Source organism: Tenrec ecaudatus, chromosome 13, assembly GCF_050624435.1.
Source record: "Tenrec ecaudatus isolate mTenEca1 chromosome 13, mTenEca1.hap1, whole genome shotgun sequence".
Classification (NCBI taxonomy): Eukaryota; Metazoa; Chordata; class Mammalia; order Afrosoricida; family Tenrecidae; genus Tenrec; species Tenrec ecaudatus.
Genome location: NC_134542.1, coordinates 68259358 through 68276021, shown reverse-complemented (window position 1 = coordinate 68276021; position 16664 = coordinate 68259358). Strand labels below are relative to the sequence as shown.

At 45.6% G+C, this 16664-nt stretch overlaps 1 protein-coding gene across 1 annotated transcript in view; it reads left to right on the top strand.

Moving 5' to 3' along the window:
• MYO3B (myosin IIIB) overlaps positions 1-16664 on the top strand; it is a 504101-nt gene that overhangs the window by 312501 nt on the left and 174936 nt on the right. The window contains exons 27-29 of the mRNA XM_075529130.1: positions 7877-7988; positions 9210-9372; positions 10816-10896. Coding sequence (XP_075385245.1) covers positions 7877-7988; positions 9210-9372; positions 10816-10896 — 356 coding nt within the window. The remainder of the gene's footprint in view (positions 1-7876; positions 7989-9209; positions 9373-10815; positions 10897-16664) is intronic.

The window sequence follows — 16664 nt, the reverse complement described above, 5'->3', positions numbered from 1 at the left end:
GACAATAGCAACTCTAAAGAAGAGATGAGAAATTGAGGAGGCAGTGAGCCCAGTTGGTGGTGAAGAATTCTGGGAGGAGATGATGACACTAGATGAAGAATAGCACCAAAGTCCCTGAATTTTACATGCAGAAATTGTTAATAGGGTGCGTTAGCCCAGGTTGACTAGAGAAACAAATTCATAAACACTCATATGTGTGTAAGAAAGAGCTTTATATAAAAGAGCAATTGTATATTGAGAAAACATCCCAGCCCAGTCCAGATCAAGTCCATAAGTCCAATATTAGCCCATATGTCTGATACCAGTCTATAAAGTCCTCTTCAGACTCACACAACACATGCAATGACACAAAATGTAGGAAGATCACAGGCCAGTGGGTGGAAAGTCTTGTGGATGCAGTGGTGGTGGAAGCATCTCAGTGCTTCCGCAGGTCTCCACGTGGCTCCTCCAGCTCCAGGGCTCTGGCTCCATCTTCATAACTCCATGTGGCTTGTCAACAGGAATGTCTCACAGGGAGAATGTGTGTCCTCCCAGGAGGAAGACAGGAGTTCCCAGAATCCTCAGGAGAAGGCCATGCCCACACAGAGGCCTCATTAGCTATGACCTGATACACAGACTAGACTCCACCCCTGCACGTAACTACCACATAGGGTGTATATTTGACTGTGTGTGTTTTCACCAATAGTGTTTTTGTTGCTAGGTACCATAGATTTGGTTCCAATTCATAATGACCCTGTGCACAACAGAACGAACCATCTTCACAATTGTTCCTGTGCTTTGGGTCCATTGTTGAAGCCACTGTGTCAGTCCATCTCCTTGAGGGCCTAGCCTTTTACCCTGCCCCTCTGCTTTACAAGGCGTGATAATAATAAATAAAAATGTTTTAGTTTTTTTGTTTGTGTAGCTTTTCAAGGACCTTTGCATTTCTATAGTTATATCTTGCCTTTTTTCTTTGTAATCCAACCTGAAAAGTACTGCCTTTAAAAGTGAAGTATTTAAACCGTGACATATAATATTATTGTAGATATGGCTAAGTCCAATCTATCATCATGATATGTGTTATCTAGTTGTCTCATCTGTTCTTTGTTCTCTTTCTCTTTATTTCTTTTGGATTTATTGAGTTTTTTCATTATTCCATGTAATCTTCTTTGTTGACTTATTGTTTATAACTCTGTTTTGTTGTTTTCAAGATTGCTTTGTGGTTTATAGTATGCATCTTTAACTTATACTAGTCCGCCTTATTGTGAAAATGGTATGTACCTCTTCACATATGAAGAATCTTTACAATATTCTATTTGACTTTCTCTTCTGGCCGTGATGCTCTTGTCATACATGTCACTTTATCATTTGTTTTAGATCCCATAAAACCTTGTCAGTATTTTTGTGTAATGAGTCAAGTATCCTTTAAAGAGATTTAAATCATAGGAAGATTTCTCCTGTATCTTCTCATGTAGTTATAATTTGGTGCTCTTTATTCCTCCAGAGAGACCCCGTTTTTTCATCTGATGCTGTTTCCTTTTGCACGTACAATTCTCTTTAATCTTTGTTGTGGAGTCAGCCTTCTGCGGATGGAGACTGTCAGCTTCTATATGTCTGAGAAAGGCTTTATTGTACAATTGCTTTTGAAAAGTATTTGATTATAGAATTATTTTTCTTTAAGTATTTTAAGGATTTTGCTTTACCATCTTGTAAGGTCATTATTTATGAAAGGAACTCTTTTATTTTTTCCCTCTATTTGTCTTGGTTTCTCTCTAGGTAATCTGTCTGTCTTCTCTGGTTGCTCTGAAGATCTTCTCTCTGTCATTGATTTTGAACAACTTGCTGTGATGTACCTTGGTGTAGTTTTCTTTCGTGTGTGTGTGTGTGTGTGTGTGTGTGTGTGTGTGTGAGTGAGCTTCTTAGATCTGCTGGTTTATAGTTTTCATCAGATTTGGAGAATATTTTTCTATCCTTCCCTGCTTATATTTAGGTTTTGGGACTCCAGTTAATCATATGTAAAGATACTTGAAGTTGTCTTCCAGTTCAGTGATGTTCTTTTTATTTTATTTTTTATTCTGGGTTTCATTTCGGGTAGTTTCTATTGCTGTGTCTTCAAGTTAATCAAAGTGCCCCCCCGGCAATGTCTAAATTGCTCATAATTTAATCGTGTTTCTTTTTCTTTTTTAATTATTAAATATGTTTATTAGGGGCTCTTACATCTCTTATCACAATCCATACATCCATCCAGTGTGTCAAGCACATTTGCACATATGCTGCCATCATCATTTTCAAAGCAGTTTTTTCCACTTGAGTTCCTGAAATCAGCTCCCCATTTCTTCCTCACCCCTCTCCCTGCTTGTTCTCCCTCATGAACCCTTGATAAGTTATGGATTATTATTTTCATATCTTGCATCATTCTCCGTCACCTTGCCTGTTTATTTTTCATCACAGACATTGTAGTTTTAATCTCTAAACCTTGCCCTTTACATTCCCCATACCTCTGCTTAACTTTTCGCACACATGAGATACAGTCAAAATAAATGTTTTAATGCCCTTATTGTGATTGCTGTTCTTCCCTCTCATGTTGGGTCATATTTTCCTTCATGCTTAATAATAAATCCTTGGCTAGATGCCAAATATTTTTAATTTTACCATTTTGGGGTGCCGGCTAATTCTGTTTCCTTATTCATGTCTTTGTCTGGGGACACAGTTCCTTGGAAACCGTTTGATCCTTCTGCGTCTTCCTTTTAAGACTTGTTAGGGAAAACCAGAGTGGTATTTAAGAGCAATTTCTCTTCACTACTGAAGACACTCTGGGTCCTGTACACAGTGCCCTGTGAGTGGTGATGCTGAGTCTGCTTGGTCAAAATAGGCACGATCCCCAGTCCTGTGAGAAGACTGAAATACCATCTTCTCGAATGTTCTCACATGGGTCGATCCCAGGCTCTGGCGGTTCCCCATGTGTGTGCCCATCAGTCCCTTGCTGGAAGCTGGACGGGTGCTTCACAGGCCTCCAGATTTCTCTTTCTCTTTAGTTTTCTCCTTCCTGTTCCCTGATTCCAGCAGTCCTGTCTCCTTGTCTCCCAGTTTGCATTGATTGGCTCTGAAATCTCAGGTCTGCCCACTGGGTCTCAAATTTCATTCAGGTCGAGCTCTTCATAAAAAAGAACACAACGTCATTGATGGCTATTGGTGAATACACAAGGATTCACAAAGGTGCTTAACATTTCATCGCAATGACGGCTCCTTTCAGTAGATACAGAGTCCACGTGGACCCAGAGTCTAAACCCTTCTTCTCGCCTCCTCCACGGTCAGTCTTCTCACCTCTCAGCCTTCCCATCAGGGTCCTGCTTCCTCCTGGGAAAGCCTAGAAGTCCATAGGGACTTGATGGCCTTGCTTCATCTGGGAAAGGCCCTGTATGTTTGGCTATTAGTTTCTTAGACTTATGCCTCTCTCGTTCTTCAAAATAAAGCATTAACCAGATCAAAAGGTTGCCTTCCTGCTACTGTGGACTGGGTCTCACAGGAAGGACAACGTTGGTGCCTTTAGCAAAGTCTCTGTCTTACCAAAGATTTCCCCCACTTTTCACTGAGAAGTGGAAAAATTAAGGGGTGAATACAAAGAAAATTTCTTTTCTACCCTAAAAGTACTATTCTTCAAGTGACAAAGTTGAATAGACTTTGAAGGTCTGATGGTTTTGTGACAGGAGTACTGATGGTTTTGTGACAGGAGTTCCACATTCCAAACAATAGCATGAAGAGGACATAATATAATTACAATATGGAAAACCGATTGCTTCTAAGTACACAATGGCGTTGTGAAAGAGACCGATTCATCACTAATTTTGTATTTCTTTTTTCATATAGGCAGATTTATATTTATGCAGGCAAATTTCTAGATCCTTTCTGGTGAGAAGCACTTTTGGTTTCTTGCCCTCATCAACAATTCAACTTCACTCATTGGATTCATATAATTCTTTTAAAAAATCATTGGCGCGGAAGGCAGGAGACTTGTGTAATATGCTCAGCCTTGGTCATTTATTTTGTGATCTTGGCAAGTTCTTTCACTTCAATGAACGAGGTTTTCTTCATCAGTAGAAAGAAAGCTAGGTAATCTATAGAGTTCCTTTGTAGTGATTTCAAAATATGGCCACAAATCCTTTGATAGCTTTCCCTTTACGAAAACAAAACCCAAAATTAAAATAATAAAGCAAAACCCTACTGCCATTGAGTTGACTGTGGGCTTCTGAGACAGTCTCATCTCTCTCCCATTGGGTAGCTGGTGAGCTTGAACTGCCGGCGTGGTTATTAGCAGCCCAGCACTTACCCCTCAGTGCCACCAGGCTCTTTTCTTCCTTTAAGAAGTGGGCATGTAATTCCTCTCCTGTTGAATGTGGTCTGGCTCACTTCTAATGAACCCAGCGGAAGTGACGGAAAGCCACCCACAAAGCCTCGTGTATTCCTTTTAGCACCCTCTGGACTCCCTTACTCTGAAAAGAGCATCTTTGAGGTCATAAGGATTCCCAAGTAGTTCTATGAAGAGGCTGGCATTACAAGGACCCTTGGCCTCCTACTGACGGCCATGTGGGGGAGCCTTCTGGCCATGGATGCCACGCCCTGATCAGGCCATCACTGCAGATACCATCAGAGACGATGATCTAGAATCATCCACCTAAACTGGCCCCAAATTCTTGACCTCAGAAGCTGTGAGATAGTAAATGTCCATTTCTATACTGTTAAGTTTTAGAATAAATTGTTCTATGCGGCAAAAGAAAACCAGTATCATTGTACCTTAAAGATTCTTCCAGGTCATGATTCTGTAATTTAGATGCAGGAGGATGTATTTCTAGTGGTGTGTTGTTTTCATTAATTCTTTACAAGCTGCTTTGTCTGTCATATTTTAATAGAAAGTCAATGTTTAGAAAATGGTTGCAACATATGCACAAATATGCTTGATACAATTGATGTATGGACTGTTATGAGAGCTGTAAGAGCCCCCAATAAAATGATTTTTTTTTAAACATGGAAAAAATACACAAACACACAGAGTCCCTGTTCCAGAAAGACCCACTTGATGGGCCACAATTTCAGGAAGTGACATATGAGCAAGAACCAGCAGTGCTGAAGGAAGACATTTAGACTGAGCGAATGCATTAGCCAAAAGCAAGGGTCCAGGAATTGATGGAATTCCAATAGAAATGTTTCAGAAAGCTAAGGAAGCACTGGAAGCATTCACCTGTCTATGCCAGGAAATTTTATAAAACAGATACTTGGCCAACTGACTGGAAGAGATCCATATTTGTATCCATTCCAAAGGAAGATGACCCAACAGAAGGCTCAAACTATAGAATATCATTGATATCACATACAAGTACCATGTTATTTAAGAACATCCAACCACAGTTACAGCAGCACATTGACAGGGAACTGCCCGAAGTTCAGGCCAGGTTCAAAAGAGGACGAGGAACAAGGGCTATGATTGCTGATGCCAGATGGATCTTGGTTCCAATCAAGATGTGTACTGTGTTTCATTGACTATGCTGAGGCATTCGACCGTGTGGACCATACTGACCTGTGGATGGCCTTGACAAGAATGGGAATTCTGGAACCCTTCATTGTGCTCATTTGAAGCTTGCACATGGAGCAAGAGGCAGTTGTGCGAACAGAACAAGGGAATACTGCCTGGTTTAACATTGGGAAAGGTGGGTTTCAGGGTTGTATCCTCGCGCCATACTTGTTCAATCTGTATGCTGAGCAAATCCTCAGAGAAGCTGGATTATATGAAAAAGAGTACGGCATCAGGATTGGAGGAAGGTTTCTTAACAACCTGTAGTATGTAGATGACACACTTTGCTTGCTAAAAGTGAGGAAGAATGGAAGCATTTGCTGATGAAGATCAAGTATTGCCGTCTTCAGTATGGATAAGAACTCAATGTAAGGAAGAACAAACTCCTCACCACTGAACATCATGAAATATGGAGAAAGGTTTGATGTTGTCAAGGATTTTATCTTACTTGGATCCACAATCAATGCTCATGGATGCAGCAATCAAGAAATCAAACTATTGGCTGCATTAGGTAAATCTGCTACACAAGACTTCTTTAGAGTATTGACCAGCATGGGTGTTCCTTTGAGGACTAAGGTACACCTAACGCAAGTCATGGTATTCTCCATTGCACCATATGCATGTGACATTTGAATACTGAATAAGGAAAATCATAGAAAAATAGATGTATTTGGATGGTGGTGCTGGAGAAGAATATTGAAAGTACCATGGACTGCTCAAAGGACAAACCGATCTGTATTGGGAGAAGTCAGGCCAGAGTGCTCTTCAGAGGCCAGGATGGCAAGACTTCGTCTCACATACTTTGGGCATCTTGTCAGGAGAGACCAGTCCCTGGAGAAGGATGTCATGTTTGGTAAAGTGGAGGGGCAGTGAAGAGGAGGAAGACTTCAAGGGATGGACTGACACAGTCGTCGCATCGATTGGCTCAGCACAGGAACGATTGTGAGGATGCCACAGGGCCGTCTGTGCAGGGTGTCCTCTGTTGTGCATGGGCTCGCTGCGGGTCGCAGTGGACCCGGTGGCACCTACAGCAACAAATATACTTCCTCCACTTAGCTCCCGAAGGCGTCTGGTGGCGTTAGCAGATCCTGGACCTAGACAAAATGACTTAGGACCATCTGGTGCTGGCCACCTTTGGGAGCTCTCGGAGAAAATGGCCCAACTCTCCCAAGGTAGAAACAGAGACTTCGAATCTAAGAATTCTAATGTTTCAAATTCTTCAGAATAGTCTAACTTATAAAACAATCTTTCAGCGTGAAGATAGTTAAATGACTCAATTGATCATCAGAAATTTTATTTTCCATAAATAGAAAAAATGAGTATGTGGGTATTTGGCAGTATGAAGGGACATATTTTATATTTTGGGTTTTTTTAAAGCAAAAATAGCTGTATATTTAAAAGTAATTCCAAGGGAGCAGATTAGCCTCATCTCAGTAATGGCAGGCAGATGCTTTGACAAAGAAATAAAGAATCATTTAGTCTTTTTAAACTTCCAAAGGGTGAGATTTAATTATGGATGACAGCAAAGATCAAAGAAACGGATCCTTTATTTTTTTTAAAGAGTAATGTATTCAACAAGATAGCTATGGCTATGACTGTAGGTATAGATAGCGGTATATAGGTATAGGTACAGGTGTGGGTTTAGGTTAGATATAAATGTAGGTGGCACATTAATGGGGAGGATCCAGGAGGCCAAGGAAAGAAGAGAGGAAATCCTTTTAGTTGTGTTCTTCAATGCTTGGAAACTCTCCTGAAAGTTCCGAAGTTCACTAAATTGAAGTAATCTAAGAAAACAAGTGTGGTTTTGTGATAGCATCAAGAAAAGACATTCTGCACCTTGAAGAAGACGTTGTTGAATAAGAAGCAGACAGAATCAGGAGTGTGGGGCTCTGGTCATGTCTGTTCAGTAGTTTGATCAGGAGTGTGGGGCTCTGGTCATCACATTGTTTCAGATGGGATTTTCAAAGCAGACTCAAAATATGCACAATGGGATTGCAAATAACTTTATCACAGCAATGCAACTTTAAAATAATGGCTTCCACTAGGAGAGCTGTATAATTTCGGCTTTCTAAAAGGATTAGGTACTTTGGTTTTGCATGCCAAAGACACCTACTGAGAAAGAATTACCAGGTACTATTAAAAGGAAGATATGCAGAGATGAAAATAAGAATGTAGCTAAAAGCTAAGATTATAGGTATACATTGTGTGTGTGTGCTTACATGGTCAAAAAATATTTACTCTTCAAGAACCACGTGTATCAGTGGGTCCCAAACAGTTCTTTACCGGGTCAAATGATGACTAAAAATGCTTAATTGCTCCTTTACTTCGCAGGTATTACTACTTGGCATTCAAGGCCCATCAAACGCCGCTCGCTAGCAAAGAGAGCTGTGTCGCCATCTTGGAAAAATCCCGATTAGATCACTGGGTGCTGGGAAAAACAAAGGTAATTCCCTTCCTCTCCAGATGTGACGCCCGTGTTTGCCTTGGCCTTTGTCGCAGGTGGCTGGCTCCGTTACTTGTGTCGTCTAGCAGACAAGAGCCTCATCGAGCTGCTCTTTGCCAGGCTTGCACCAGGAGTTCTCTGGCCTCTGTGCTTAGAAGACGAGGGTTTGCCTTTGCATGTACTTGGAGAACCATTCGACCTTTCTCGATGTGGTCTCTCGGCTCATTTAAAAATGTCCAGTTTAACCAGCTGCCTGTCCGGCACCACATGTAAATACACAAAGCATGCGGACGGCAGCGAGGGGCTGCTTTTTCCTTTTGCCTATTTGTCATTACACTCGTGCTGTTGTTCACTGAGTGCCCTGATGACCGGTCTCATCGTGTGTAACTTCTCCGGTGGAGGAACATCTTGTCCCTGCAGGATCCCAAGGTTTAATGGGCCTGCATTGCCCCACAAAAGCAGCCTGCACAGCTGCTCCTCAGCAGAATGAGATCCCTGTGGCTTGTCCAGTCCACTGCCACCCACCTTCCACAGTGGCCTTACGTCACTTCTGTTGTCACCAGGGGCTATCCAGAAACTGAGCAGAGAAAACAGGAAAATGGACCACAGCGGCACCTTGGTAGTAATGACGCAGGCCTGGAGGATGTTTTGGATCTCCTAAAGCCCCGTTACAGAGGAGCCCTGTTAGCACAGAGGTTATGCATCAGTGGTTTATAACCACCCAGGGCTAGTTCTACCCTATTCTGTAGGGTCGCTAACGAATCAGCCTGATGCTAGGGAAGGTGTTTTGGAAAGTTCTGTTACAGAGCCCTGGTGGTGTAATGGAGTACACATGGACTGCTAGTGGCTCAGTCAACTGTTTGAAACCATCAGCCGCTCGCCAGGAGAGAGATGAGACTTTCTACTCCCATAGCTATTAACAGTTTTAGACACCCACCAGGACAGTTCTACTCTGTCCCATAGGGACCCACTTGATGGCAGAGGCTCCAAAGTCCTGCTAGCCTCATCATCTGTTTACATCAATCATCCAGGATTGGCACAACCTTAGAAGGGGAATTGTATTTGCCCCCAAAAACCAAGAATATTGGTATAAATCAAATCGCTACCACTTCACTTTATGGGAATAATGCTTCTAATCTTTCCAACTAAGAGTCTGATGGCGGAGAGGGGATCTGTGTTTGGGAGCTCGCGGGGACCGCTACACCGAATGCCTCTTGTCAGGTTTTCCTCAAGTACTACCACGTGGAGCAGCTGAATGTGCTGCTGCGGGAAGTCGTGGGCAGAGCGGTGGTGCTGCAGGCCTATGCCAAGGGGTGGCTTGGAGCCCGGAGATACAAGAGGATCAGAGAGAAGAGAGAGAAGGGGGCCATTGCCATCCAGTCAGGTAAGCACTCAGGCTTCAGAAAGACTGTCCTGAACTTTGACCTTTCATGCCGAGGAAGGCTAAGGGCTAGCTAATCACCTGTTCTTTTTCTCAGTAGTTTCCTCCTTTTCTCTCTCTTTCTCCAACAACTGCGGATGAGGGCCTGCTGCAGTCCAGGCCCGTGCTAGGCAGTAGGGATATAGCAGGGAACAAGACTACCATGGTCCCTGACATCGCGGATAAACAAGCCTTTATAATACACCCCAACAAGTAGCAAGATAGAGGGGAGGGCATCTCCCAGGTAAGCGGTACAACGCACAGTTCAGTCCATTACGACACCCTTGAAAGGGTGCCCTGGTCAAAAAGTGTTGGGCTGCCCATCGCAAGCTTGGCTAGTTCAAACCCAGCCTTGGAGAAAGATGACGCTGTCTGCTCCTGGCAAGATTTACAGCCGGAATCAATTCCATGACATTGGGCTTGGTTTGGTTGGCTCTTTTTTTTTTTTTAGCACAGAAGCAGTTTACAAACCAAGGAAGCAAATTACCGGGCTCTTCCACACTCCCAGCCCCACAAATGCCTCTTTGCACACATGGATGGGTCAATTGACAAACAGCCTTTGGGCCCCTGGGCCACTAAGAGTGGTTATGAACGTGTCCGGTGGGGAACACAGAGGACCATTTGCTCGGTGCTTTCATGACCCACAATCAGAGGTGCTTTCGGCCACTCAGGACTGCACAACCTCATCAAACAACTTGGGGAGTGCCGACACTCAGGCCAAGGTAGGGGAGCAAAAAGGAAAGACCCTCTCACTCCAGATAAGGGGTGCACTTCCTCCCCCAGTTCCGAATCCAAAAGACTCAGGGCAGAATTCCCTCCCTCTTTGTCTTCTGCATCTCTCCGCTAGTCTTGCCTTCCCTCTGCTGTTCTTCCCTTCCCGGCACGTCCCAGCACTTCTCCTTGGCTCAGCTCTTGGCTCATGGTTCACCCTCAACAAAGGCTCCTCTTGTGCTGTGTACTGTTCCCCTTGATGACTTTCTCTCCCCTTCAACTTTCATGCCGACACCTCTGCTCTCAGATCAAAAGGACTGGCTTTTCGCATTGCTGCCCATCATCCCCCTACTCTGTCCCCAAGCCCTACAGACAGGATCCACTGCAGGAATGGGATGACAGAGAACTGCCTCACCAGGGAGGGGGTCCCAAGTGGGATCCAAGGTGTCCCCGGGCACATCACTGGCTAAGCCAAGAACCCCTTCTCAAGCGTCTCAGAGGCCAAGCTGCGAGGACAAAGAGACCCCTTCCCCACCATGGCTCACGTATCACTGCTGATTTTGTTGTGCTTGAAAGCCTGAGGGGGGAGGAAGAGGGGGTTTGTATGTCATCAATCGGAGGGAAAACAGCTTACATCAATTCTCTGGCACGTTCTTAAATTAATGTCATTCCTAGCACATGGTTTTATATTTTTAGCCTGGAGAGGATATGATGCTCGGAAGAAATTTAAGAAAATAAGCAACAGAAGGAGTGAGTCTGCTGTTCGTAGTCAAGCAGGTAATTAAAACATCATTTTTCACAGTGTCCATTTGAAGATATTCTGTGATTAAGTTCATGTGAGTTTTGAAATGATGAAGGTTAATATTCTTTCTAATAGCTGGGCACCCTTTGGAATATGCGTCAAGAGGGTAAGGGTGGGGAGTGGGGTGGGGGCGGGGGGACTCTACTGCTTATTGTGACTCCATCTCTGAGATAAGCAGGGTGCCAGGGACCTGGCTAAGGAGGCTCTGAGTAAGGGCCCCTGTATTCCCGACTCTATCGCACACGGGCCGAGGCAGAGACTTGCCCAACGCCACCCAGCTAATTGTTGCAGAGTCAATATTTGAAGATAGATGGTTTGGATACACAGTCAATTTCCGGTCCTGCTGTTGGGAGGTTCCAAATGTCTTTTGAACCAGTCTCCAATAAAGTTTAAAGAGACCAGGAAGGCCTAAATGGGATAAAGACAACCCAAAGGCACAGACGCATCATCCAGATGAAGGGGGTCATTGGCACGAGGTCATGGTGAAATCAGGTCTGGAACAAAGGAAACGGTCACAAATGCATGATTGGTGACAGATCAATACATCACAGTTACAGATGGAACTACAGAAGTGGGAACAGGGCCATGATTGGGACACACATGTCATGTTAGATAGAAAAGCATACAAGATTGTTTCAGGGCCTTCAGACCAAGGGAGGCAGGGCACAGCAGGACTGATAGGGCATGACTCCTGGCAATGTGACTCCCAGACTGTCCCATCTGGTGAGCTCCATCGTGGGCACACCCAGACACTCCCAGAGACTTCCTCTGCGTGAGTCAGCCCACTCTGCCTGAAGGCAAGACTACCTAGCCCAGAGGCTCTCAACCTGTGGGTCGCAACCCTTTGGGGTTCGAAAGACCCTTTCACACGTGTGGCCCGATTCATAACAGTAGCAAAATGATGTGATGAAGTAGAACGAAAATAATTTTATGGTTGGAGAGTCACCACCACATGAGGAGCTGTATTAAAGGGTCGTGGCTTTAGGAAGGTTGAGAACCACTGATCTAGCCTCCTTGGTTTAGATCAGAAGGAATTCAATGGAGGTGTAATCTTCGTGGGGTGTAATGGAGGTGTAATCTTTGTGGGGTGTAATGGAGGTGTAATCTTCATGGGGTGTAATCTTCGTGGGGTGTAATGGAGGTGTAATCTTCATGAGGTGTGATGGAGGTGTAATCTTCGTGGGGTGTGATGAAGGTGTAATCTTCGTGGGGTGTGATGAAGGTGTAATCTTCATGGGGTGTAATGGAGGTGTAATCTTCATGGGGTGTGATGGAGGTGTAATCTTCATGGGGTGTGATGGAGGTGTAATCTTCGTGGGGTGTGATGGAGGTGTAATCTTCATGGGGTGTGATGGAGGTGTAATCTTCATGGGGTGTGATGGAGGTGTAATCTTCGTGGGGTGTGATGGAGGTGTAATCTTTGTGGGGTGTGATGGAGGTGTAATCTTCGTGGGGTGTGATGGAGGTGTAATCTTCGTGGGGTGTAATGGAGGTGTAATCTTCGTGGGGTGTAATGGAGGTGTAATCTTCGTGGGGTGTGATGGAGGTGTAATCTTCATGGGGTGTGATGGAGGTGTAATCTTCATGGGGTGTGATGGAGGTGTAATCTTTGTGGGGTGTAATGGAGGTGTAATCTTCGTGGGGTGTGATGGAGGTGTAATCTTCATGGGGTGTGATGGAGGTGTAATGTTCGTGGGGTGTGATGGAGGTGTAATCTTCATGGGGATTCTGCCAATGGGTTTTGGGCTGTTGCTGTCATCCAGAGCCTTCTCATCCATGGCCAGTCGAACACATCTCTTTCCTCCTCTCCTCTCTGTGAAATAAAAGCACTGGCTTAAAAACACCTGGCAGATGTCTTCCAACCTTCGAATTCTCTAATAAGCAACAACTATTCTCAGCATCACGGAGGTAGGACTAGCTGAGGAATTTTCCCAGGCAACTGAGCTGCCCAAGCCCAAGTCTGTATGTGGCCAATATGGTCCCCGAAGCCCCATGGAGACAGCTATCTCCAGGACAGTCTGAGATCTCTGGTTATTGACTCCACCATCCCTCCTGGGCTCTCGGGCCATTCTGATCTCCTGCAATTGGCAGGACTCACCAAGGTGGATAGACTGGGCTTCGACCTGCATGTCAGGCTGCATCTGCCTACAAGTGGCTTTGTAAGAAACAGGCAAGCATGCACCAGGAGCATTCTGGAGCGCAGGGAATTGGAGATAAAGGGAGAGAGAAGTGGCCAGGCCTTCGGTGTACCCAGCAGCAGGGGCAGTGATAGGGTTTCACATAGTGGGGAGCTTGAGGCAACCTCATCCACCAAACAGCTGCAACTTTCTCCCGGAGGCCCCAGTCCACCACCCAGCTCCAGTGGCACTGCACAGAACTCTGCCAAGCCACCTTTGGAGGCCTGACATCTTCATTTAAAATCAAAATATTTGGGAGGAAGCACTGTCATTTAAATGCAAATGTTAACTTTTAACACCATCCCTGAAGAATTCTAATTTCCACAACATCAAAGCCTGAGGACCAGGGATGCAATTCTTATTGTAAGCATAAGAAAGAAAGCCTATGGTTCTCGTTCTCTCTCTCTCTCTCTCTCTCTCTCTCTCTCTCTCTCTCTCTCTCTCTCTCTCTCTCTCTCTCTCTCTCTCACACACACACACACACACACACACACACACACACACACACACACACGGACTTACTAAACTGGCTGCTGATCTTGCAGTTGGCCCAAAGCCCCAACATGTGTTTTAATATCGGTGGGGACATCAAAAAGTTCATAAAGAAACATGGAATTAAAAGATATTGGCACTTTCCTATGGACTTTCTGAAGCTCCCCTGCAGAAACTTTGAACATATATATTGGTGATGCCCTCAAATTCACATGTAGGAGTCAGAAATCAAACCTTTTCAAAGTGAGGGTCACCTGTAGGGCTCCCCGCTTTGCACTGTTATTGCCAGGCGAAGGCTGCCCGGGGAAACAGGCGGGGCTGCTTCTCATGACAGCACAACAGTGACAGCATCCAATCAACGAAGCATCTACAGCGGTGGTCTCAACCTTCTTCAGGCCGCGACCCTTTCGTACAGTTCCTCATGCGGTGGTGACCCCCAACCATACTATGATTTTCATTGCTACTTCATAATTGTAATTGTGCTACTGGTATGAATCATCATGTAAATATATGCAGGGTATATTTTCATTGTTACAAATTGAACATAAGGAAGCATAGTGATTAATCACAAAACAATATATCATATATTGTGAAATATTTATTTCTAATGACGAATGAAATTTTGGCTTGAAGCATGGTGTAGCATGGGTAAGTCTTCACGCAGGGGACTGGTATGTGGGCGTATCTGCATGTGGGCGGACCTGCCTGGACACGGATAGAGGGGCAGTGTCTTGGTTCCTAAGACCGTCGGAAATGTGTGTTTTCCGGTCCCTGTGAAAGGGTCGGGCGACTCCAAGGGGTCGCGACTCACCGGTTGAGAACCGCTGAATACAGGGGCGCGCCATGGAAGAACTGTTTCCTTAGCAGCAAGCGGAGAGAATGTTAGGTTTCTGCGTTGGTTGACCTCGATTCTTGCTTTTCCACGCTGAAAGAATTCAGGGGGCCCAAGCATTTTTGCAATCAAAGTAGCTTCTATGAGGGGCAGGGACGTTTCAGGGATGACAGTCCCAGGATGTCCACACGCCCTGGAAGGTGTGCAAGGCCGCCTGGTGGAGCCCCGGGCAAGTTTGCCGCTGAAGCAGGCCGTTTCAGGGGCGTGTGGGGAAAGTGGAAGGAATACGGGAACCAGCGCGGAGCCACGAGAGTGAGCAGCTGCGCAGGCGCGCCCACATGCGGGGTCAATGTCACCCTGCGCTTGCAGAGCGCACCTGAACCAGATGGAGTCCCCAGGCCTGGCCTGTGCTCTGCTTTTATTCCCTCCCCTCCCCGCTGGCTGGGAGGCCTGGATGAGGGCGTTGGCCCACCTTATTGGCCGAGTTTAGGCGCACCTGTGTGAGGGCATGTAGCTGGTGCCCTGGTCTGTGTGTCCAGGTGTACCCCCCGGGGCCTGAGCCGGGGTGACTTGTGTCTGAGCATGATCGGTTCTGGATTTTCCCATAGGTGTTTCATTCTTGTGCCTGATTTCTTTCCAACCCCTTTCTGTGGCATGGACAACTAAGTTTAGTTTAGCATGGGCATTCCCGAAGACAGTCCCCCTTTATGCTTAATCTAGCGACCTGTCCAGAAGACATTTCATTGAGCCTCCTCCCTGTCATTGCTCGCCAAGCAAATTCCTTTAGTGTTTCTACCCACCCGTGGCTAGTCTGCGGCAAGCACGGAGGGTGGAGCCAGAGTCCCCTCTGCCCTCTGAGGAGCATCCTCAGCCAACACCGCGAACCCGAATGTGGTGCTGGTTTGCGCTGGAGTTACAGGTGAAAATGCAGGGCCAGGCTAACAATGCTTGCAATTTTATGGGTAATTTACTTTTGACTTGAGAATATTTTTGAAGCCAAGTGACTGTTGCCAACGTTTCTGCTGTGGGTTATTACCGTCCCATAGCATAATCCTCCCCTCACAAGAACCCCCTTCAGCCCCTCGGACATTTCAGAGTAAAACAAGACCCAGCCGCAGCAGCTCCTTACATTTGGAGCCTACAGGAAAGGGCTGAGGAGTACGTTAGCACAGCCAATCCTGGCTGTTCTCTGAGACTATTCTCTGATTCATTATTTCTTGAACCCGCTCGTTTCATTTGAAATGTAGATGGTGTGGTGGGATGTTCATTTGTATTTGCAGTTCTGGCCCATAATCTTTTTTTTCTTTCTGTCCTGCTAAGATATGTTATATATTTTTAAAAGAGCAGCCCTTGAAATTTAGGAAGCATTTGGCCTACATGTTGCTACAGAGCCACGCATATTGAAATTTATTTTCCTTTCATCTCCTTCCCAATAAAAGCAGCCGCTCTGCTTATCCCGTCAGCTTCCTCAGAACTTCCTTTCAGAATTCCCGATCTATTACGGCACATTCACATACCAGAAACAAGATGCCTTTTCATGTTGTCAACCTTTTTCATCTGAAATGTAAATTAATTCTTGCTGGTATGCCTTGACAGAGATCAAAGTCAGGGTATTAACCTTCCCCGCTCTCTCCTCAGCAGAATCTGGAATCCGACCCCATGACTAGGCGGGCGGCCGCCGTTCAGAGGCAGGGTCCCATTATCGGACCCTCCTCTAGGCAGCCCTCAGTCCCCAAGCCACCCTGTTCAAGGCTGGTAGTCCCTTTGTCAGCAACCTTCTCGTTGCTCTGAACCAGGGGAGACATGATTTGCCTGGCTAATTCTAGAGAGAGATGCCTGCTCCTGGTAGCTGTGGGCCCTTCATTCTGGCCCCGGGAGCTGGTTTAAGTGGGCCTGACAGCCAGTGGTCCTGGTGACAGACAGGGCTCCAGGTTGGCAGCCTCTCCCCTCTCGCAGGGGGTCAGCTCTCCAGCTCTCACTGTTCGACTTTGAGGTAGACCACATTTGCATTTTCAAAATAAACAGATGCCTTTCAAATACATGAGCTGCTGGTCTGGCGATCTCTGTGGGCAGATCAAATGCTGGGGGAGAAAACAAACGGGGAAAACCCTCCCTCAGAACACAGGCATACATTTCCGATGTGTATGACATATACCATTACATAACCAACAAAGAGCCTTTATGGGAGCAGGGAGTAGGGACACAGGGACAGGCACCTGGGTCCGGGGCCAAGGGACAGTTT